Below are 23,609 nucleotides of genomic sequence, written 5' to 3' on the forward strand. Positions count from 1 at the left end.
TGGGGGCCTCTGATTGGTCAACTCCATCTGGCTATATGATAATATGACATTATGTCCTTGATAGTAACCAATAGCTTTTATCACTGTGTTGTTCAGAGACATTGTTCTAAATATATATGTACAGATATGTTGTACGATACATGGTAACGAAATATTTTTACTAGCGTGTTGCAATTGTATATTCTGATTCATATGAAATCCAAGCTACTGTATATGTGTTGAGATAATCAAAAAGCAATATTATAAAAAGCAATGTGATTATCATACCATGTCTGTAATGATAATCAATGGCATTTATAAACGTGTAGTCCAGATCCAGTTATCTCCATGTACAGCTTTGTTGTAAAATACATGTGAAGGAAATCTCCTGAGTAGCTTTTTGCAATGTGTATAGTCTTATTTTTATTTAAATATGACACCATGATTTGAGACCACACTGAATTCATGAATCACATCCTTTGGTTACCCGACAACTGATGCGAGCGTGTGCAAAAGAACGATTATAACAAAATATGTCTGAAATTCAAGTTATAACGAAGGTGGTAAGAATGATCAGCCACTAAAAGGACTTGATGTAAAAACTTTATATTATAATTGTTCGCTCATTAGGCGGTATACAATATATATATTTGGTTGTCTTGTCTAAGAAGATGTTGTAGCAAAGGTAGGCCTATCAAATGATCCTACGGTGCCCAAGATAACGTCGCACTTTAAAAATAAAATACCTCATAGCATTTGAAATGGAAATATACTAATATAGTTGTTACTGTTGGCGTCCATCTGTCTCGGATGACAATGGTGATGACAAAGACAGTTACTCGCCGTCTGCCTGGCCTGCACGTGACTTTTTAAGGTAAAGGAGGGATGTGCACTTCCTTCTTCACCCTCTTGTTTACTGGCGCACTAAGTCCCACATTCGGATATCAAGAAGACATACGGATAGTTGCTTCAGACTGTAATACATTGCATTTATGACTTACAGTATGGTCGAGAATTTTTTTTAAACGGACGAAATTTGGTGGACATTGATGTCATCAATAAAATCGAATCAACATGGCTACAAGACAATGCACGGTGGTGCCACACTCAGGTAGTTTATTTACATCATCGGCACCTCAAAAACAGAACACTGTAGATATAGTAATGGGGCGTCAGATGAATAAACGATATAATATATATATAAGTGAAACATTATTCTGACAAGATTGTAGTATGACAAGATGCTGACAACATGTATAACAGAGGTGCTCACAACAATGAATTATGAAAACGTTTAGTTTAGAGTAAATATATATGGCCTCCTTCTGTCAGTATTGACCTTGTTTTGAGTTTTAATTCAATGCAACCAGGGTATAGTCATAATTTGAGTGTTCGTTTTAGAGAGAGGGCAAATATGATTGTCTTGGTACGAAATATGCAGTAGCAGCGTCATATAAAGCATAGGTATGAATATAATACATTGATATGATTATAATTTGATTTGATTTGATTTCATTTATCAAAATTGCAACAATAAGTGATCATAAATGTGATTGTGCCCGTGGCCACAAAACAATGACTGAATTTAAGCTTGCATGTCAACAAACACGAACAATCCAAATATTTACATTTCTTCACATTTCATAGTTATGCAGTGATACCTATACGTTATGCAGTTATACTAATATGTTATGCAGTGATACTAATATGTTATGCAGTGATACTAACATGTTATGCCGTGATACTAATATGTTATGCAGTAATACTAATATGTTATGCAGTAATACTAATATGTTATGCAGTGATACTAACATGTTATGCAGTGATACTAAATGTTATGCAGCGATACTAATATGTTATGCAGTGATACTAATATGTTATGCAGTGATACTAATATGGTATGCAGCGGTACTAATATGTTATGCAGTGATACTAATATGTTATGCAGCGATACTAATATGTTATGCAGTGATACTACTATGTTATGTAGTGATACTAATATGTTATGCAGTGATACTAATATGTTATGCAGCGATACTAATATGATATGACTCGATGCCTCACCCCTAATGTTGGCATCCAATTTGGCACTTAACCGTCGTATTCAATACACAGCTAACAGAACTTGATCCCCCAAATACCATCCATGACCCATATGTTATATTTGTCTGTGACGGTCACGGTCATAGACAGATAAATATACACAGTGCAATATAATATCTTGGACCGTCGAAACAGTCAAGCACTCTGGGTGCATCACGTTGTTTCAATAAAAAGCAGTGTGGAGCAAATATTATATCACATTTCAAAATATTTAAATGATAAATTTCAATATAGGATACGCTTTATAGCCCCATTTCGTTTTTGGATTTAAATGGATAAGATTCATTGTCACGGTCATGTACGGATGCATATACACAATGCAACATAAGATCTTGGAACTTCGAAACAAGCACTCTGGGTGTACCACGTTGTGTCAATAGAAAGCAGTGTGGAACAAATATGATATCACATTTCAAAATGTTTGAGATTATAGTTTTCAGTACAGGATAAGCGGTATAGGCCCATTTTATTTTTGGATTTCAATAGATAAGATTCAGTGTCACGGCCATGTACAGATAAATATACACAATGCAACATAAGATTTTGTAACGTCGAAACAAGCACTCTGGGTGTACCACGTTGTGTCAATAAAAAGCAGTGTGGAACAAATATAATATCACATTTCAAAATATTTTAGATTATAGTTTTCAATATAGGATAAGCGGTATAGGCCCATTTTGTTTTTGGATTTCAATGGATAAGATTCAGTGTCACGGTCATGTACGGATGCATATACACAATGCAACATAAGATCTTGGAACTTCGAAACAAGCACTCTGGGTGCATCACGTTGTTTCAATAGAAAGCAGTGTGGAACAAATATGATATCACATTTCAAAATATTTTAGATTATAGATTTCAAAAGAGGATCAACGCTATAGTCCCATATTTCATTTCTGGATTTCAACAGAAAAGATAGGATACGATGCAAGTACACTCCTCCCCTTTTTGTAAGGCAATAATCGGTAACGTTTGACTTAGCGGGGGCGACTGAAATCTTTATTCGCGGTTAACCTATATCAGTTGTATTTAAAAACAGGGATTTCCAGGGATGTTAAATCGACGAACGTCGGTTTTAAAGTTCAATATTTTCAAGACATTGTAGATCGAAACCATCATTGGTTGATTATCCATAATAACCTTCTTATTCAATACAATGGATAAAGCTTGTCCCAGTTTAAAAGTGCAAACAAAGGAAAAGAACGCCGCGGTCTAAAACACATCTCGGGCAGACTTCAATGTAAATGAATCAAATTCATTTTCATTTGAACATGTGCTTTGGCTATCGGGTCCCGTCTGAAAACATACAAATTTGCAAATACCGTAATAACTGTATTGATAAGAAAATGCTTCAAGATTTAAAAGGACAGACATTATAAGCTGTCAAAAGTATATGGTGATCATCAAACCGCAGAGAGCATAGACTTTATACAAACTATGATTCACTACTCACCGAATCACGTGTTCTAGACTGCATAACGTGATGCCAGAGAAGCAGTGGATAGACAAAGACTGGAGTTGTACAGTCAAACTTGGGTAAGCATTTTTGTGCTGCAAATCACGGACCACCTTTGCTACGGAAACCATAGCATAGTCATAGTCTTAGTTAAGTAAATAACTGTCTGACAAGTCATTTGCAAGTTTGTTGGAGTAACATTTGTATTGAGTACTCATTACCTAAAGTTCATTTGCATGAATCTTAGTGACAAACAACGAACGAACAGTGTGACGTTTTAGACCGTCTTAACCACAATCAGTGGTGATGATCTCAGGAATCAACCTGTCCGATGATTTCATGGATTCCGGCATCCGCAACTCCTCTTCTTCCATCTCCTTCAACTCCTCCCCTGTGTCTTCTTCCTCTTCCTCTGGCGGATCCTCCTCGGTGTTGTAGATGGCATCAAACCTGGTCACGATGATGGGGACGGGGAGTGAGATGGTTAGGATCCCGGCCAGCGCTAAGAGAGAACCGATGAACTTACCCAGCCCGGTGGTAGGGTACATATCGCCATATCCTAACGTGACCATCGTAACGAGAGCCCACCAGAATCCGTCCGGGATGCTAGTGTACGCGGTACCGGGTACGTTGACTTCTACAAAGTACATCCCCGCAGCGAACAAGACTATGAGGATTGCCATGAAGAATAACAGCATCGCTATGTCGCCGGAACTGTTGGCAAGGGCTTGGCCGATGATTCTCAGTCCTCGGGAATACCTGGACAGCTTGAAGACTCGGAGGGAGCGAATGACTCTCATGTACCGCAAGACTCTTGCGGCAGTAGCCACGTCTTGTACCTGCGACAGAACGACGGCGTTCACCACGACCGGTACTACGGAGAACAAGTCGAGGATCCCGAGTTTTGTTCGGACATAATGGAGTACATCCGGACTACTGAAGAGTCGCAGAGAGACTTCTATCGCAAAGAAGGCTGCAGAGAGAGCCTCTATGACAAAGAAGGGGTTTTTGAACCGCGTCTGTTCCGCAGTAAGGACGTTAGATAAATACGGGTTCGTTTCTGCACACACGGCTCCTGTTGACAAAAGAGTGAAGAACATACAGAGGTACGAGAATACCTTAGCTTTGAAGAACTCTTCAGGGCTACCGTCCGTCATCTCCCAGACGCTTCTCTGTGTTTTATTCTGAGGAATCTTTCGTACTTTCCCCTTGACAAATCCCTCGTGGGCGCGGATTTCGGCGATGGATTCCGGGTCGATCTCGAAGAATTTCAGCTCGTCCGTGAACACGTCTAGCGGTACTTCAAACGGCCGCGTCAGCGTTCCGTGGGTCTGGTAGAATGAGAGGATGGCCTCCGCGCTGGGGCGATGGCGGTCGAAGAAATATTCTCTCTTTACCGGGTCGTAATACTTCCGTCTCTTCTCCTTGTTACCCAGAAGTGTGTTCGGGTAGCGGTTGAGCGTGTCTAGTTGTGTCTCGATACGCAAGCCGCTGACGTTAATGATGACCCTGTTCCTATGGGCTAAGAGCAGTCTTTGCGGTAACCTTCGTCTAACCGACGGGGACACGTCCCTCCAGCGGGGCGGCTGGCTGCGAAACCAGGCGGAATAGTTCCGCCGGAGCGTCGTTGGTGTTAGCGGTACGTCTCCGTATGTACCCGGTACCCCCAGACCACCTCCTGCACCTGACCATATGGCCTCCATCTTGCCTGCGCTGTTCTCTCTACACAGTGACTATAGAGGAGCTAATTCGAGAGCAGGATGCGTTAACGGTAATAAATATAACCGTAGCTATTTGACCGGGAGTTCGGCAAGGGTTAGGCTTTATTATCATTGCTATGCCGTCTTGTGTCCCAAAAGGACAACGGTTCACTGCCGCAGGGTAACATGATATTCACGCCACGTTGAACAATGTGCGAGAACAGCAATAGATATACTGGGTGTTGGGTGTCGCAGTGCTCTATTCAATAAAAACATGGCGAGGCTCTCGATGAACGACCGTGCAACGACCAAAATTGTATTTGTGTGCCCCTTAATATGTTTTATGATTGGTATATAATGTTAGGTGTGTGATTCAAAAGAAAACAAAATTTTGTCTTTTATTCTATAAAATTGTGCATTGTTTTGTGCATGTTGTTGTCTTCTTAGTCATACTTTTACGTATTACACTATCTGAATTATAAAAAAAAATGGGCGAAAATAACAAAATATTGCCGCAGTGATGAACGAACCCCACAGTACCACATCGGTGCCCCAAATGCAGTGAGATACTACCTTTAGGTCCCAAATACACCGGCGCCCGTCAAGGATGTAGGCTCATATAGCCCCGGTCGGGCTCCGAAGCCGCAGATTTGTCCCGGTGGACTGCCGGATACCGGAGGGTACCCTCTTTGTTTCCGACGAGTAGGTCACACAATCTATTTGTTACCGGGTCCCGAGTTCAGTTCAGCCAAACTTAAATCCAACCCGGTACCCTGTCGGGCCTAGAAATCTGCCGGGAGCCGCTAGGTGTCCCACAGGGCCACGTAGGGAGCAAGCCGAAAGTGCCAGAAACAGCCCGTGCAGTTTTCCAGTTGGGACCTAGGCCTTAGGCTTAGATCATATTTCCAAACCGGGCCCGGACAGGCAGCTTTAGGGAGCGAAAAGAATGATATAAAAGACAAACACAAAATGTCAAAATAAGATCCATGGGCATGATATGTTTGTATTTCTAGTTATACATTCTGATTTTTCGTTTCTTAGAACATCCTGGCTGAACCCCTGCTTGGAACTAAGCCTCAGTGGCTGCAGCTTCTGATAGAAAGGGGGTGAAAAAATGCAACAAGACTAGAAAGGCCGACATTTGCTTAGGAGCAAATACAGCATATTTCAGCCATACCTTTTCCCATACAACATTTAACTGTCTCAAATAACCCCTGCTCGAAAATGGAACATTTAGGGGCACACTCCACTTTCTCGCCCCCTATGAAACGTATAGTTAAGAGACTATTTTCAACGACGCCGTATTTGCAAACAAAATTTTCCCCGGGAACTACATCTATACAGTATACAGGAAGTAAAAATGTACCATCTGGTCTAACATATCTGATTTGCATATCTGATTTGCAAGAAAATTGTAGGACCTAAAATCTTACAATATCCTAATGAATTTCGAAAGCCTGTAGCGATGACATTATCGGTCAAGTTGCCCTGGGCGCTTCACTGTTTGCGTCCTCGGAGCGATACCCGGAAGCCAAGATGTGTCGACAAAAACTTACCAAAAACAACATATAGGGGTCGAAGTTCATACTAGCAGCGGATCCGCTACGCTAATTTTACTCTGAGTAACTGGGCACTAAGGGACTGGTCAATATTTAACGGGGGGGGGGGGGTCGTCGGGGCCCGGGGGGGGGGGTATGGGCCTAGGAAAAAAATGTGAGCCAGGGGCAGGGCCTAGGAAAAAAATTTTGAGCGGGGGGGAGGGCCTAGGAAATTTTTTTTGCTCGGACTATATATAAATGAAATTTGTTCAGAGGATCAAGATTTCAAAATTTCCCCGGGCCTCAACAAGCTTGAGACGCCTCGCGCCCGAGTTCGGCGCCCGGCAAGGCAAAAAAAAGGTGGTGGCTTCGGCGCTCCATATGCTGAAATTCGCTCAGTATTCACTCAGTAATATTTTCCTGTCGCGCCTTTGACTCTATCTCTGTTAAACACCGCTACAACGTTGTAAAACTGTTGATGTTACAATAGTATTTACCGTTTTAACGCTGGTATAAAGGTGGGCGGAGAAAATATCGGTCAAATTTGTTAACCTTTCTTTTGAAGCTGGCGCGGCAAAGACATGAAGCCGAAGTTCTACTGTATGGTATAATAAGTTCTCGATAAAGTTACCAAAATGCGACGTAAAAACTGTACTTCCGGTTTGCAATGCCACCTTTCAGTCACGGTGACAAAATTCAGCGCCTTAGAAAAACTTGCATATCTTGCCAACATCTGTGCACCAACACATGTCGGTATTTTCCTAAGATTTTACCGAAAAAATGATAGGAAATAGCCTCTTTAATTTCATAATTTTGAACGCTCTGCAAGACGGCTGGTGACAAAGTAAGTGCACGTGCTGTCTGTGAAACCGACGGTGAGACTTGTAAATTCAGCGACTTGAGCTCAAATCAAACGCACGCAGTACAAGATGTGCCCAACCCGATTCGCATGTGGGAAATGTTGTTATACGTGTCGTTACCATAACAACAGCCTTGGCTGCAGTCTTTAGATATACCGATTAAACAGGGCGTGCCACTTTATGCGAAAAATCGAATTAACTTGCGACCAATCACAGCCAGCAGCGGCTCCAACAAAGGCGGTAACATAACGTCAATCAAGAAGAGGCACGAAACTTTGCGAAAATAAACCGAGAATCTGCGATGTTTGGGACTGGATAACATACACAAGTATCTCGCTAAGGCGTCGACCTGTGAGGAAGTGGACGACGCGGAAACTATTGCTTCTACTACAACTGTTGAGCGACAAGGACAAGGGGCAGCGGTGCAGTCAGGGCTGACACCGATCGCGAGGAAACGACGCCAGGGCCGCGGTGGACGGCTCGACTGTCGAGCCCGTCTCAAATCCAAGAAAAATGGCGCAAGAGTCGGCAGTGGCTTCGTCACATCGGAGACGAGTGGTGTGTGACGTGTGTTTACAGTTTGCACCAGGAGAAAAACATCCTTTAACGATTCCTTTGTCGGTTGTTTTTAAAGTATGAAAATAGGAAGCGTGAGTGACCGTCACTACTGAGAAAAGTATCTGAACTAACCAAGGATTTTATCTGATAAAAGCTCCTTGAACTAACGTGTCGGATTCGTCATAAATTCCAATTTCCCGTTAAATGCATTTTAAATCGTACAAGGTCCGGGTGATTCAGATCGGAGTTTGCAGGCATTGCAAATTAGAATCGTGAATAAAAGTGAATGTTACGGATTAAATAGTATCATAGTATTTCTTTTGTCATGCTTGTTCATTTGCTTACGCGCCTTCAACAATAAAAGTGGCATGATACAGACACAAAGTTAACATGTTGCTGCAACATCGTGCTGGCAAAATGTATGTTTATTCATATAAACATTGCACAGGTAACACAATTGTTTAGATTTACAGTTCAAAACATTCTAACGATAAATATTGATGAGGAAATAATCATTCTCGCCATTGTTAAACTTACTTATCAAAACTAAACTGGCCAATTTTCCCACGATTTCCGCCAAGTAAAATTCTGACGGGAACACTGCAGTATACACGGAATCGTGAGGCCCCGCTTATGAATATTAATTAGCCTTCGCCCTCTTCGCGCACAGGTGTGGGCACAGGTCTCTGTGCGGGGTCACGGAGGCTGCGCAGGTGTGTGGGGTCACTGGAGTTCACGGCAGGAGGCCGAAAGAAAACCAATTTCCCCTCAGAAAAGTGCTGAAATTAAGCATTTTAAAGTAGTTTATGGCAAAAATTTTACTTGGATCATTTTACCAACTATCTAATGCCTATCTACACTAAATTTCAGGCCATTCCATTGTAAGACCAGGGTACAGGGGGCCAAAATATACCGTTTGCGTCAAAACATGACTTTTAAACCTCAATAAAATCATTTTAGAGGCAAATATGAAAAAAAGTGAGCTACTACTGTGCCGAATTTCAGATCATTCGGTCCCGGAACGGCGGAGATGAATCACTTTGAATATTTGACAGGAGAAAGAAAGAAAGAAAGAAAGAAGAAACATTACGAATACAATATATTTCACCATACTATGTATGGCTGAAATATAAATATTTGTCTATATAGTCACTATCGGAAGACAATTCCATACGCAAAATCAATTCAAAAAGTACAAACAAATATTGCATCAGCTTTCAAGATTATATTTCAACAGGCTTACATAGTATTACGTACATAGAGCCTGTGGACCTCTACTTTTATGCGATGCTGCATGTAATGTTGCTTCCATAAGGGATTTATGCTCTAGGTTCTGTTGATTTATTTGTTTGTTTGTGTTTCTTATTGGAGGTTTGTACTCCATGTGTTATCAGGCATGTACAGGAGCTGTTATCTTATAGTTACGATAAAATTTATTAAGCGTTCTGATGGATGCTTTTTTATCAACATTGTGTTATAATTCTGATATAAATTTACAACATTTTGCAAATGTATTCGGAATATCATATAAAGTAGTGCTAGTCCCGTTTCAGTTCGCTGATGTGCATGCATGTGTAACGCTTACTCCACCTTTATCAGTTGGGTAACCTATATCCGTTGTTTGAAAAAAAAAGGGTATTATAGGGATATCTGACAATGGTCTCAGATTACAATTGTATATATATATAAAGAGAGAGGTAAGATAACAACGGATATAGGTTACCCCACGGATAAAGGTGAACAAGCGTTATGTATATGTGTTTTAGTGTTGTGTCCATGGAAGATACGTCAAGCTCAGGAACATATGTCCGGACAATCCAGAAATCGTCACCTGTCAAGACATGTTAGAAAATGTCAAGAACGTATAACGTTTTATAACTTATTGAACAATAATCATTATGATATTTTGGTATGTTGCTGAATTTATGTTTTGCTGTTGTTTTATGTGTTCATGTTGGTGAGTGGATAACGTTTTTATTAAAAGCTTTTACTTCTAATCTATGTTTGCGCCCTTCTCTTCTACCCGCTAGGACCAAGCAGGTAAAGCGCAGAGAGAATGTGTCATCTTACCGGCCTCACTGTTCAGTCTGGCCGGCAGTGTCGCTAGGTGCACGTGTACCTTCAACAAGGAAATAATGAACAAGTCAAGTTGTCTATAGATAACATGAAATATTTATTGCATCCGTGAATACAATCATCGGGTTGTTATAGCCATCATGGCTGGCTATCTGGGGCCTTTTTTCGGCTCATAATACACTTTGCTGGCCATTTCTTTTCGATTGCCGGCCGTCGCTAATTGATTGGCCCCTCCGAGTATTATTAGCCAAAACAAGGCCTCCAGAGAGCCTGCTACGGAGGCTAGGGTTGTTACGACTAAGGAGGTTATATTTAGTAATAGTATATAACCTTCTTGGTACGCCAATGAATAAAGTGGCTCTTTTTTTGCACAACCAATGCTTTATTTCCATCGACGTTTAGGTGACCGTCTGTCACCTTCTTCAGGGCAATTCTGGCTGGTTCACATTGTTCTGCAGCACTAGGTGTCGCTGCTTACAAATGCAGCCACAACGCAAAGTATTTACATACATACACAGTGATTGTTGAGAGTGATGATGTTGCATGTGGCTGACGGTCACCGAAAAGTCGGTCTAAATAAAGTAGTGGTTGTGTAAATATAGTCTCGTTATTCAATATCTGTTACATTACACCTTAATGAATTTACAATCGGATCATTCGCAAACAAACGAACAAATATAAATAGATAAACAATCTATGCTATATTTGAGGTTAGCAAGTGCTCTGTTTCAAAATAATCATTATCATCTCTGTCGTCGCTCCAAATCTCGTCATCGTCTTTTTTAATGAGTATACTTTGTTTTTCTTCGTCTTCTGCCACGTGGCCAGACCTCTCGCTGTTTTCCTCTGACCGTGTCTGGACGCCGTTTTCGGTTAAAGACCGGGGCACGTTGCTTGAAGCCGGTAGTCTGGTGCAGAGAAACACCATAAGGAGACAGAACACAAGCAAGATGTAGAAAGACAAGTGGTGGTCTAGTGGCCAGGGCAACCCTGCAAGACAAAAAAACAAGATGGCGCTTAGGTGACGTCAAATCCAACATGGCGGCGCCCGAGGACGCCAACGAAAATAAATCAGGTTTTGCTATCGTAAATCTGTAGATATTGAAATATCACTGAAAATAAGTATTTGCTAGCGAATATGAACAGGTGAACGTTTGTAGTGTAATTCAGGGTGAGGTACCAATATATGTTGTTACTAAATACGATTCATGATTTTTATGTTTTTAGATTTCTCCAAGTCTGAGCTGGTAAAACTTCGACTGTCCATGTCGGAAGTTAAAAGGGTTCTATGATAATGTCTATGAATGTCTGAATGCTTGTCCTATCATTACTGTGTCTTGAAAGAATGAACAATGGTAAATAGACATGGAAACTCATCTGTGTTGGTAGTGATCAAAGTCAATGCTAAACTTTCTTCCAGCACGAAATTAATGTATACAAGGATCAAACTTGCAACGACCACCGTTGCCTTCTTCAGGACCAATACTTACAACGGTGGCCGTTGAAAATTCGATACAAAGGAATACTTTCAGTGGTAGATAGAGTCCTACCGTTATCGGTGGTCCATGCGAACATGTTAGCGCTCACAGCCGGCCCGATGAGCCTGGACAGGGCCGCCAGGGTCTGGGCGATGCCGTTGACTGTTCCACGGGACGATAGCTGTTCATGTGCACACGTAACATAACTGTCATTACAAATGTATCCGTATGTATTTATGGCTTTAAACGTTGCAACTGGTATCTACAAATCTACCATAGAAAGTTGTTTGAATCTAACAACAAAGATTATCTTTATTCAAATATTTTTTTGAAGAATTGGGTTGAAACGAAATCTTCTGGTTCATGGTTCAAAACATGTTCTGGTTCAAAACATGTGTACGGAGCCTACGTTTTCGTTGTGTATTCGGCTTGTTTGTGTCGCTGTGTGTCTGCGAGTGACAACTAGTGAGTGAGAAGATGACCACACAGGTCAGACTTGCTGAGTGGCAGGAAGTACAGGTCAGAGGTGGGTCCCGGTTTGAAAATGTGACGTTAGCATTTAAGTTAGTTAAATGACTCTGACAGTAGTGTTTGCATCTCAAGACATATTCATGTTAATATATATATATGTATATATCTTGACTTGTTGTGACCTGTACTTAGCTCGGTTGGGCAAAACTGTACAATAAAGGTCTTCATTCATTCGTTAATGTCAAAACTACGTTTATCTCCTAGTTAGATAAATGTTATTTTAAGGATGTTACTCACAAAAGCTGCGTTTCCAACCATCACAATGGCGGCCATGTACGCTTGACAGCTGAAGGACAGAAGGAAGACAATAATCAACAGTATGTAAATCATCGAGAAATCATTCAAACCGAATAAATGAAAGTTGAGAAACTAATGTTTCCCTTTGATATCTCTTTATAACTTAATTGTATTGCCCACAGCGTAACTATTACCATCGGTGGTGGTGTTGATAGGAGTTCGTATACCTTACAACTACGCTTTTGCAACTCTTTTTTCTTTTTCATTGATTATGCAAATATGGCTGTAATTGGCACAAACTGTTGTAATTGATTACTCATTTTTTACCTAAATTACGTATAATATGTTTGGAAAAATTTCATCATTTATTACGCAAATGTAGGAAAGGCAAGTGAATTATCCTGATGGCCCGTAGAAGATGAATACATATATCAAATGCACTACTCTACAATAAGACTAGCAACCAGTCTTACCCTGCCTGTTCCATCAGCATGGCAAGGAGCAGCAGCGGGGCCCAAACTCTGGCGGGAATTTCTGAGGCCGGCAGTTGGGCGGTCTCCCTCCGGTCCCCGGCTAGCCGACACTGCCCGGTAAGCACGGCTGTCCCGTTCATATCCGTTATGGAAGGTAACGTGGTATGTGGATAACTGTTAGTTATCGGCACCGACGTGAAGTTCAGGAGTAAATCGCTAGAGGTCGCTGCTGTTTGGTTTAATACCGTGGAGAGGTGTGGACCTTTAACTGGCCCTGTGATGTTGACCAGGGAAGGGAGCAAGCCGACCCCAACTGCCCACATGACCACTCCGGACAGGTACATGGTCTTGTAACTGATTTTGGACGCCATCAAAGGAAGGAGTGTCGCCTTGTGGAGAAATTATTAAACAAGGAAAACAATTAAACACTTCATATTGACTGTATTTCGACGTGTCATGCCTGAACAACAAGACTGACTTCGCAAACGGTATTTTTAGAAATTTGTAGATTTGTAAAGTAGAATTTCATATCATAAAATAAGCATGGTGCTATTCAAATCTGTATAGAAAAAGAGAGAAAGAAATACCTGCGTAACAACACTGTAAATAGCAGTGATCGTCATAACCAGGGAAATCTCTGAGGCGTCGAAGTTGTAGCCGCCATGTTGGGAGTTGGACACCAGGAGAAGAGGTAACAGCTATAGAGGATAGAGAGACGACCAAATGGGTTGTGAAGAGAGTTGGTTCCGGTGCAAAAACTTTAAGTGCAGGTACGGTTCGGGTCCGGAGGATCAGGTCCAGGTCCAGGTCCAGACTTGAACCTGAACCTGAACCTTGTTGTTTGTGAGAACTTGTAAATGGGCGACACTCAAAATAATTTGCTAAAAAAGGAATCTATTTGGCGAAGTATCCTACCTCCATGGCCGCTTTAAAACCCTATCTTTATGTAAACTCTATACGTTTGACCGTAGAAACTTGGTAGAATTGACTTTCAACTCTACTTTACTTCGCTTTCTTTTATTTTTTGAGGTCTTATTTTTTCTGGACAGGCCCAGCAAAAAACGGTACCCGCCCCTAGCTGTGAACATTGATAGTTAACTTTGTCAAGGTTATATTTTACCATTGACGTTTATATAGTGCGGTCTATCCATGTGCGCCGAATACCATTGATGTAATGGCTTACTTAACCCTCAAACCACCGTATGGGGTCAAAACTGACCCCAGGCGAATATCGATGTGTGCCATTATGGCATTTCTTGTCGAAAACTAATTTTCTTTTAGGAGTTTGTTTGTATATATTTCCTATAACTTCTTATACGTTTTTACCGAAATTGGCTCATTGTTAATTAAGTTATCCTAGAAAGTTTATGCATGGTCCAGTGGGGTCAAAACTGACCCCAGCATTTTTTTAAACAAACTTTTGCGTCCCACACCTAAACTACTTACCGTAGGATCACGATATTTTTAGAGAATGGTGTACAAGTAAGCCAAAATTATTGTAACAACTTTTGTGCCATTATCATGTTATGTGACGACATTATGACGTCATCTAGGTAATCTCGGCCGCCATCTTGGATTTTGCCTGATGACGTCATCAAATAAGCATAAATTATGAATATTGAGTCATGAAATTTACGTTGAATTTCATAAGATGTGATAATTAACTGATATTTGCTAAGAAAACATTAAAACTTAAATTTTTAGTACAAAATTAGAAAATTTCGTAATAAATATGTCTGTCAGAATTCCGTTGCCATGGCAACAAGAAAAATAATGAACATACTTTGTTCACTGAAAATGTCTGCTTTCAATATTTTCTAAAAAGTTACAAAGTTTCATGGCCCTAGTGTTAGCCATTCAGGCGCTATACGGCACTGAAGTTGGTACGGGCATCAAAAACCTCCTTCCCGGTCAGAATAGCATTGGTGCAAAATGTGGTCCTCATGATCTTTTGCATTAATTATGATAATGAACTAGAAATATTCTCACCTAATCATGTCAGACTGTTCCACATTGATTAATGAAACTATACATGTATACAAATCACAGAAAGAGTCACACAAAAAACTGTATTTGTACAAAACGTTTTGGGGTCAGTTTTGACCCCATACGGTAATCCACGTCACAAAAAAGGTACGGTGGTTTGAGGGTTAAAATCGATCATTTGGCACAATATGGTCGCAGCTTGGTGATGAGTAGTGGTCTAAATACAAGTTATCTTCACCTGTTGGGTGCCACAGATGTCTGCCAGCGCGAAGAGAGCGTACAGCACACAGGGGATCAGCACAAGCTTGTCCTTCAGCAGACTGCACGTGGATATTTGTCGACCTGTAACTAAAAAAAAAACATTCAAAAGCTATGGTCACGAATTTTGGATATTAGATACCCCTTGTGCTCGGGAAGAAGTGACATAAGTTTGGGCCCCCTAGCGACTAATTTTGGGATAGCAGGGGCATTTTTAAAAAAAACTTAAGTGGATGACTCAAGAAGGGAACAACACATTTTCATGATTTTTGGTATGAAGGTACCTTAGACAATTTTGTACAAAAGGAAATACTACTTATGCAAAATATGAGACAGTGCGTTTGCATAGTTAATGAGAATAATCTATCATAGCAGTTTTTCAATGTATCTCTTGTCCCGGACATTATATGAACTTGACATTTGGGTGGTAAATATCTTTTAGCGTCATGAAAAACTGGAGCAAGTTTCACGCCCCTAACATGAATTCTTGGAACTGCAGGGGTGTTTTTGTCAAGAGATTCCAAACAGGATAACTGCAGAAAGGAACGGGTAGGCTAGGCAAAGATGTTCATAATGATATGAATGTTATGCAAATGAGGACTTAATTTGCATAATTAAATGTGGAAGATTTATCATTCCACTGTGTTCAATAACTGGACTTCAATAAATGTAACACATGTAAATTATGATAGATGGAACATAAGCTGACACAAAATATGCTAATGAGGAACTGATTTGCATAATATATCCAAAAATGCAAAACCGCTTAATGACTAATGATAGGAATTTTATACTTGTGACATGTGTATGTTATTCAATGATGAACACCAACATGCAAAAATCATGTTAATGTGCAAGTCATTTGCAAAAAATTACAAAAGCTCTAAACATTTTATGGAGGTATGAGTTCGCGGAACTCTAGTATTCTTTCTAATTCAAACCTTATTTTATGAGATCGCGTAAACTATTCTTTAAAAGCAAAACATATTGACTTTGATGAGTGGTTAGAAGTTGGAAGTTCCAGACCAAGTACTCACGATGTTGCTTTTCACTGTCGTGTTCCGTTTCGTCTTGGCTGGAGATTGGTCTCAGTGTGATGTAGTCGTCCTCTGGCTTCTTGTGTAGAGATTCACCAAGAAAAATGCAGCTAACTGAGGTGTAAAGTTATATGCGAGTGAAGATCATTGAGCGATATCATGAATTGGGTTATGTCATGTTAGATAATTACACTGTTGTAGATAGTTTGTAGTTGTTGGGAATACGTGTTATTTGACATACATTGTACCTGTTGCAACCGTTGTATGATAAACTTGATATCCTGGGAAGATCATCCTGGCTAAAGCTACGCCATCATACCCGAGTCAAACCATACTTCCAATTCGTCAAGTATCCTATAACACCACATCTGAATGGTGGCGTGCAAAGGTGGTATCTCACTGCACTTGGGGTACCGGTGTGGCACTGCAGGGTTCGTTCACCGCGTTTACTGTTGAGTTATTTTCGCCAATTGTTTTTAGATTTTGCTTCATACGCAAAAGTATGACTTAGAAGACAACAAAATATTCAAAACGTAAGAAAATTCGTTCTCTATCTCTGAAATTCGTTGAGTAACCTTTCAAACCCCACAGTGCCGCACTGGTGCCCCAAGTGCAGTGATATACCATCTTTACATGCTACCATTCCTCAAAATATTCATCATTACTGTGGACGCATACCAAAAACTCCAACAGACTACAACGTTTCAGTTTGTACTAATAATAATACAGACACAACTCAGCCCCAAACTTACCTATTAGTATACACAAAAGCAAGGCTGCCACCACGCTACATGGAAGCATGTACGGGAACTGCTGAAAGAACGGCTGGGCAAAAGTCTGGAATCTTGTCGCCGGGCAGGCCAAAAATCCACCAAGCACGGGGCCCTAGAAAATCGGGAATCCGTTAGAGATGTGCTGATCATTATATACTACGACACGTATTGAACATTCACGGACATTTAGTTGAACAATTGTCATTTGGCCTGGCAAGTAAAATCTATTGATTCATCTTCTCAGATTGATTTGAAATTACAACATGTTGGCCGACTGTACCGATCCCTTATTTGAAGTGGTCAGTGCCTAAACTCAGTGGCGTCATAAAAAAAATATGGCGGCGGGGTCATCGAACTCTTCTGCCGTATACTAGAAAATATAGAAATATCATAATTGGGCTTGTTGGACGCTTGACATATCTGGATACTGTCTGGAGTGAGTTGTTATGACTTGGAACATCGCTGATGACATTGTGACATCTTGAATTTGACTAATTTGACATCATCTTGCCATACATTTTGATCGGTGTCCATTTTTACCCTCTGAATATTAGAAAAACACTTTACCACAAAGCGCGCGATAGCTGCGGGAATCCAGACGACCGAAAAGGCAATTGAATGAAACCGTGCAGAACAAATCTGAAATGATAAAAAAAACAGGGAATGAATTACGCTGAGACAATGAAGAATGTTAGAATCTGAATACAACAAAAACCAAAAGGTTCCCGCTCGAGCTTTTCCTTCTAATTATTATCATTAATAATAAGTATTTATTCCTTCTACAAACACACACTGAACGCGTACCGCACACACAAAAACTATATCTGTCTGTCTGTCTGTCTGTCTGTCTGTCTTTCTCTCTCTCTCTCTCTCTCTCTCTCTCTCTCTCACACACACACACACGCACACACACACACACACACACAAACAAACAAATTAAACAAACACACTATCAATCTTGGCATCATAAAATTTTGATTGACCAGGAATGTTATTGGGTCACAGGTGGTCACAGTGGCAGTCTTATTTCTGAGAACAGTCGAAAATCAATGCGCGCGCGGGTGTCACCCATAGGATTAAGTCGGTGTGGCCTTACAAGTTATGCATTGTTCCCTGACAATCTACACCCTTTATACTCACCTCGTATAAGTACGTCTTGGCCACGCCCAGATTCCCGTTCAGAAACCCTCCGACAAACTGCACACTGATGGCCCACGCGAACGAGAAACTTTGAGGGAACAAGGGCGATGTTGATTGGTCAGAACGATGTTTGGCATTTTGTGATTGGTTTGTTATGTGAATTCATTTATCAAGTACTAAATTTAGAAGACAATTTATAACATTCTCACCGTGTTCTTTACTGGTCACACATTTAGTATTAAATTGTAGCACATAAAACACTCGCGGCCTACATAACAATACTGGGCTGAAGTTTCCACTCATATTGGCGGTTGTCAGCCAATCAGAGAATCGCCAGTTGTCAGCCAATCAAGGAATTGCCTAAATGCTTCCATTGTCTGATTGGCTAACAGCTGGTTAGAGGATTAGCAGAGCTTCCCCAAGGTATATTGTATACCATTAGGTCGTGGGGGAGGCTCCAGCAGTGAAGGTGATCACACGTGCGTATATTTTAAAGTCCGTTTGAGGTCCGGATGTAAGCCCATACTAGGCTCGACAGGTAGTTGGAAAATTAATGGTAATTGGACAAATATAGTCAGATAACATGTCAGCGGAGTTAGCTGGTCGAAAACCATACTAATCTGGCATGTAATGTGTCTAAATCTATCTAATTTCTACCTTTTTCAGCGACCTGACTGTGGACCCTGGTAGAGGCTATGAAGTTCATACGGACCTCATACGGAATTGAATTACACGTGTGAATATATATTAATCCGGCTTGAATAGGCGAATGTGGCCGCGTGCGCCTTACCTGAACCCCAACAGGAAAATAGACAGCATCAGTCCAGTCACTCCACACAGCAGTATGGGTCTGGATAGAAAAAAATCTCAGCGTCACTTTCACGTCAAATAACATCAAACGTTAGTGTACCGTACGTTGTTCAATATATGATGATTTGCCCGGTGCACATATATAACGTGCGAGCAATCGAGCAATGTAAAATAATGGACTTTGGGGACTAAACAAGAACTGTTGGTGGTAATTGTTTTTAATACACTTTTAGCAGAGTGACATGAAGTGAGTTAGAAGATGACCGTAAATGTCAGGTTTGCGGAAGCGTCAGGAAGCATCGTTAAAGCAAGTAGAACTAGACCTTGATCATACATGAGAGATATTCAATGATAGAGGGCCCTATTAGAGGCTATTAATATAATTTTGGCTAATTTTAATTTTCTAAATGTTAGATAACATGTCAATCATTCCTAGCATTGTGTAACACGGCCCATTTCCTCACATGGTGGTGTTTTAATATGGGAACGTCTGGGGAAAGACGTTAGATACAGGATAAGAATATAACAATTACAAAGACTACTTCCAGTAGTAGTATGTTGAAAGAAATTCTGATCCTACCTTCGGCCGACGATGTCCGACAGTTTTCCCCACTAGAAACGGAAATACAAGTTGTTACATATGTTCACGATGTGAGTAAAAAAGTGTGTAATTCAATTTGTTGAAAATGTGGAAACACTGGAAGCTAATGATTAAAGAAAGGTAAAGATACCTACCATGAAACATCCGACAAATGTGCCAGCAAAGAATGCACTCATCAGGAACCCTGCATAATATCCTATCCCGGGGGAAAACAGAGAGCATGTCACATACACGGAGAAATTGTCTTTGTCTTTTTTTTTCGTGTTTGCTTGTGAGTCTTGAGAACTTTGAAAGCAGTATGCAGTAGAGTGTCAGGAAGTGAGTTTGAAAATGGTATATGCATATATGACAGGAAGTTAAGACCGAATTTGATGTAAAAAAATGCTTTTGTGCCCCATGGATTTCCACATACTAGTCACGGTGGAGACACTGTTACAGTGATAGAAAACTAGGTGAAAGGTCCCAGAATAGGTTATCTAATTTCCTCTCTTCAAGTTCCTGCATAATCCATGTCTGTTGACGTATATGCGAGTCAGTGGCAAATACATTATCATCATCAGCGAGAAATTCACAGCATCGGATAAAACAAGAAATTCACAAAAACTACAAAATTGGAGTTTACAATCCTATAAAGTTAAGAGCTGGTGTCTGTAAAAACCAAGCAGATCGGAAAAAAAGTTGGCCAAACTAAAGAAAATAGATTTTGTACGGCGGTAGGCAATCAGACCACAGGCCTGAAACTCTACCATTTTTGTACGTTTTGTCCCAAGGCCCTACCACGTGCACCACACAAAATCGTAGGAATTTTGTTTTTAGTTTGGCCACCCTAAGCTTGGTTGTTACAAAGCATCTCAAGTTTGAATCATGACGTCGAGAAAAATGAACTTTACTTTACCTAGCTGGTTACTCTTCAGGTAGGGGAAGAAGTCGTGGGTGAGGAACGGAAGAAACGGCGCTGTCACGCTAATGGTGAAGGAATCTGCCGTCAGGAGCACTCCTAACACTGACACCTAAAGACGAGATCATGTTATTGGTGTTGTACCATTCCAGTGTGCTTGCCATTGAGTATTCCATGGATAATTGGGACTTAAACGATATTCAGTAGTGCGTTAAGGTGTGTGTGTGTGTGTTTCTTGGGGGGGGGGGGGGGGATTGGAAAATATTTTGGCCTGGGCATAGGGCCATAGGAAATTCTGCAATTTGGTATTCTTTAACACACTCGGATTTGTAGAAATACAAGTATACCGCTTATACGTTCTGAACCACTTAGAAATCACCAGTTTCGTGTAGGAGTGGGAGTGGGAGGGGGGTCTTTGTGTGTGTCACAAACGTATATCAGAACTAAAAAAGAATGTGCTGTTTGCTTTTTCACAGTCTTTACATTTACTAACTGTAGTGTCCGAACACCAGTATATATATATATATATAAATATAACATGCGTGTGTGTGTGCGTGTGTGTACAAACATAGCCATGCATACCGTAAATAATCACACATAACGAGACATGCACATAAACGTAAACACTGACACACACAAGTATACAGTGAATTCTTTTGTGCCCTAGTCAATCTACATAGGTTGTTCTCGATTGGATAAAATAATCTCTTCAACCAGTCATTCTTGTTCTTGTCCTTCTTAAAAAATGTGCCCACTAAATTATGAACGAGAGCCATTGTTCCAGCTTGCAAACCACACCGTAGTGACCATGACCCAAAGTGAGGTCACCCAGCTTTTGAAAACGCCGGGTTGTACTTGTTCACTTGTATGTTACATTTACTAGTACACATCACTATCCAGTGGACTCAGTCAGACACTTTTTCCTGCAGTGCATACTCTAACACATCAGCTTTGTAAAATGTGACAATTTTTCAATTGAGCAAGACGGTCTATTAGTATGTCAGTACAGTACGTACGAATATGACGGTTTGGATGTCAGGCATTGGGCGGTGATGTGGAGATCTAATCCGGCTTTGCATAGTGTTATAACGATAATATAACCGTATAGGGCCTTCTCACGCATACACATGTACGTTGTTCGATGGTCACAGTATTGCAAATATCGTCATACTATTGAAAATATCAGAGTGCCGGAGGTGTTTCAAGTTGAAATAGTCTTGTATTTATTATACAAAATCCAACCCTCCTGTCATGTAACTAAGGAATAAAGCCTGTCTTTGATCGGGGGTTGGTTCTGACACTGCCTGCTTGAAAATCCTATGGCAACACATTCAAAAGAATGCGTCGACGGCCTAGGAAGAATGTATACATGCTTACAGAGAGCTGAGGGAAGACTGTCTAACTGTATGTCTAGATATCTGGGTTGGGCAAGAAGTCTAGAATTGGGCTTGAAATCAAGGCATACATGTCTGGCCTTAAAGGTGGGGTCACACATGCGTATATATTCAAGTCCGTTTGAGGTGCATATGGCGCTCTTAGTCTCTACCAGGCTCCACAGGTCGTTGGAAAAATATTAGAAATTGGACAATCGCAAACAGGTAACATGCCAGATGTGTTAGCTGACCGAGAAGTATGGTTAGCGACCCAGCTAACTCGTCTGACATGTTCCCTGTTTACGTTTGTCCAATTTCTAATATTTTTCCAACGACCTGTGGAGCCTGGTGGAGGCAAATACTCCTATGTGCGCCTCATACGGACTTAAATATATACGCAGGTGTGACCCCACCTTAAGCTTGTAACGAACGAATGAAGACGGGTTGCTACAACCAGACATAGTACTTCAACAGAACGTTTGTATTAGGTCGCGTACGTAAGCTATATACAAGGATGGTAGATCGCTTAAAAGATACCGTATCTAACGAACGAAACTCTGATGCAACATAGACCAAGCACTCAACAAAAACAGCGATGAATTCTATTGTACTACAAGACAACGACTCCTGTATATGCCTGATAACACGAAGGAGCTTTCATCTTTGATAAACACATAACACAACTGCTATTTCAGCGTTATAAAAATGTGTCTAGTTATTGTTGACGGTTGACTCTAACGCTAGTTATTGATAGACGGACGATTTAACAGCCGGACAGATCGCAAGGAGTCCCACATACACGTACACAACTTTGTTGGACAGTGCCTCCCGGTCATGTAACTACGTGTACATACCTGTTTAACCGGAAAGTCTCGCCATAGTTGTCGGATGCCACCACCAACCATATTTGCAAAACACGGACTGAGAGCGCAGGTGAGACAACACGACACCAAACACGGATGTCCTACTGCGATCAAGTTTCCTGATAATACAATAGCCAGAGATTGTAACTGTGAAATATGATATCTCAGTGGAAATCCTATTTCAAACACAGACTTGTCATGCTTGTCGTGAGCAGCTATGCTATGGGGATTATTGTTGTCTGTCAGGACGTCACTCCGCTCAACCCAATTAACGCTAAAAGGCACCTGATTGGTCCACATCAAGGAGGCTATATATAGATCGCGGACACGCCTACACCACGTGCTTGCCTTGGGACATGAGGTTTAAGGTAAATCAAGATTTGAAATAGTGATAACCTGATTGGGTAAATAGACTGTGTGCGAGTATCACTATGAAGTTGACCAATATATTTTGGACATGTTTGTCATTGAATTGGGCCAAATGATGCGTACAGACATTTAATGAGCTGCTTTTTCGTCTTAAGTTTCCATAAAAAATTCGGCACTTCTTTATGTATTTAGAAGTCTTCAGCAATGACGACAAAAGTGATAGCGAGATTACCTGCGCCACTCTATGTGTGTTTTATTCAATGCACTTTTACAGTTGTCACATATATTATTCACAAGATCAAAAAGTATTTACCGCCTTAACCTATCTGAACAAAGTTGTTGAATGGACTACTTTAATGGAATCAGAAAAGAGTCCAAGTGACATCTATTCTAGGGGTAATACTTTGTAATTCATTCCTAAGCTTTAAATTCATCGATGCAGGTTAGACATCCAGGTAATAAGATACACCAAAAAGCAGTTAATGAAGCAACTGGACATGATTTTGGAAATG

General features: G+C 40.8%; 2 protein-coding genes across 2 annotated transcripts; both read right to left on the reverse strand.

Annotated features, from left to right (window-relative positions):
* Nucleotides 1-3,825: 3,825 nt before the first annotated feature.
* Nucleotides 3,826-5,241, reverse strand: LOC118413713 (potassium voltage-gated channel subfamily A member 2-like). The gene has a single exon (XM_035817242.1). The coding sequence runs from the start codon at nt 5,239-5,241 to the stop codon at nt 3,826-3,828; it is 1,416 nt and encodes a 471-aa protein (XP_035673135.1).
* A 5,105-nt stretch (nt 5,242-10,346) lies between these two features.
* Nucleotides 10,347-22,939, reverse strand: LOC118414752 (probable peptide/nitrate transporter At3g43790). Its single transcript, XM_035818969.1, has 15 exons — nt 22,720-22,939; nt 20,490-20,604; nt 19,729-19,790; nt 19,574-19,605; nt 18,974-19,033; nt 18,184-18,271; nt 17,611-17,682; nt 17,023-17,155; nt 16,271-16,384; nt 15,214-15,323; nt 13,577-13,687; nt 12,990-13,378; nt 12,517-12,565; nt 11,821-11,929; nt 10,347-11,260 (listed from the first exon to the last, which is right to left on the reverse strand). The coding sequence occupies exons 1-15, from the start codon at nt 22,768-22,770 to the stop codon at nt 10,965-10,967; spliced, it is 1,791 nt and encodes a 596-aa protein (XP_035674862.1). The 5' UTR covers nt 22,771-22,939; the 3' UTR covers nt 10,347-10,964.
* Between the last annotated feature and the right edge of the window lie 670 nt (nt 22,940-23,609).

The sequence above is a fragment of the Branchiostoma floridae genome, chromosome 4 (assembly GCF_000003815.2).
Source record: "Branchiostoma floridae strain S238N-H82 chromosome 4, Bfl_VNyyK, whole genome shotgun sequence".
Lineage (NCBI taxonomy): Eukaryota > Metazoa > Chordata > Leptocardii > Amphioxiformes > Branchiostomatidae > Branchiostoma > Branchiostoma floridae.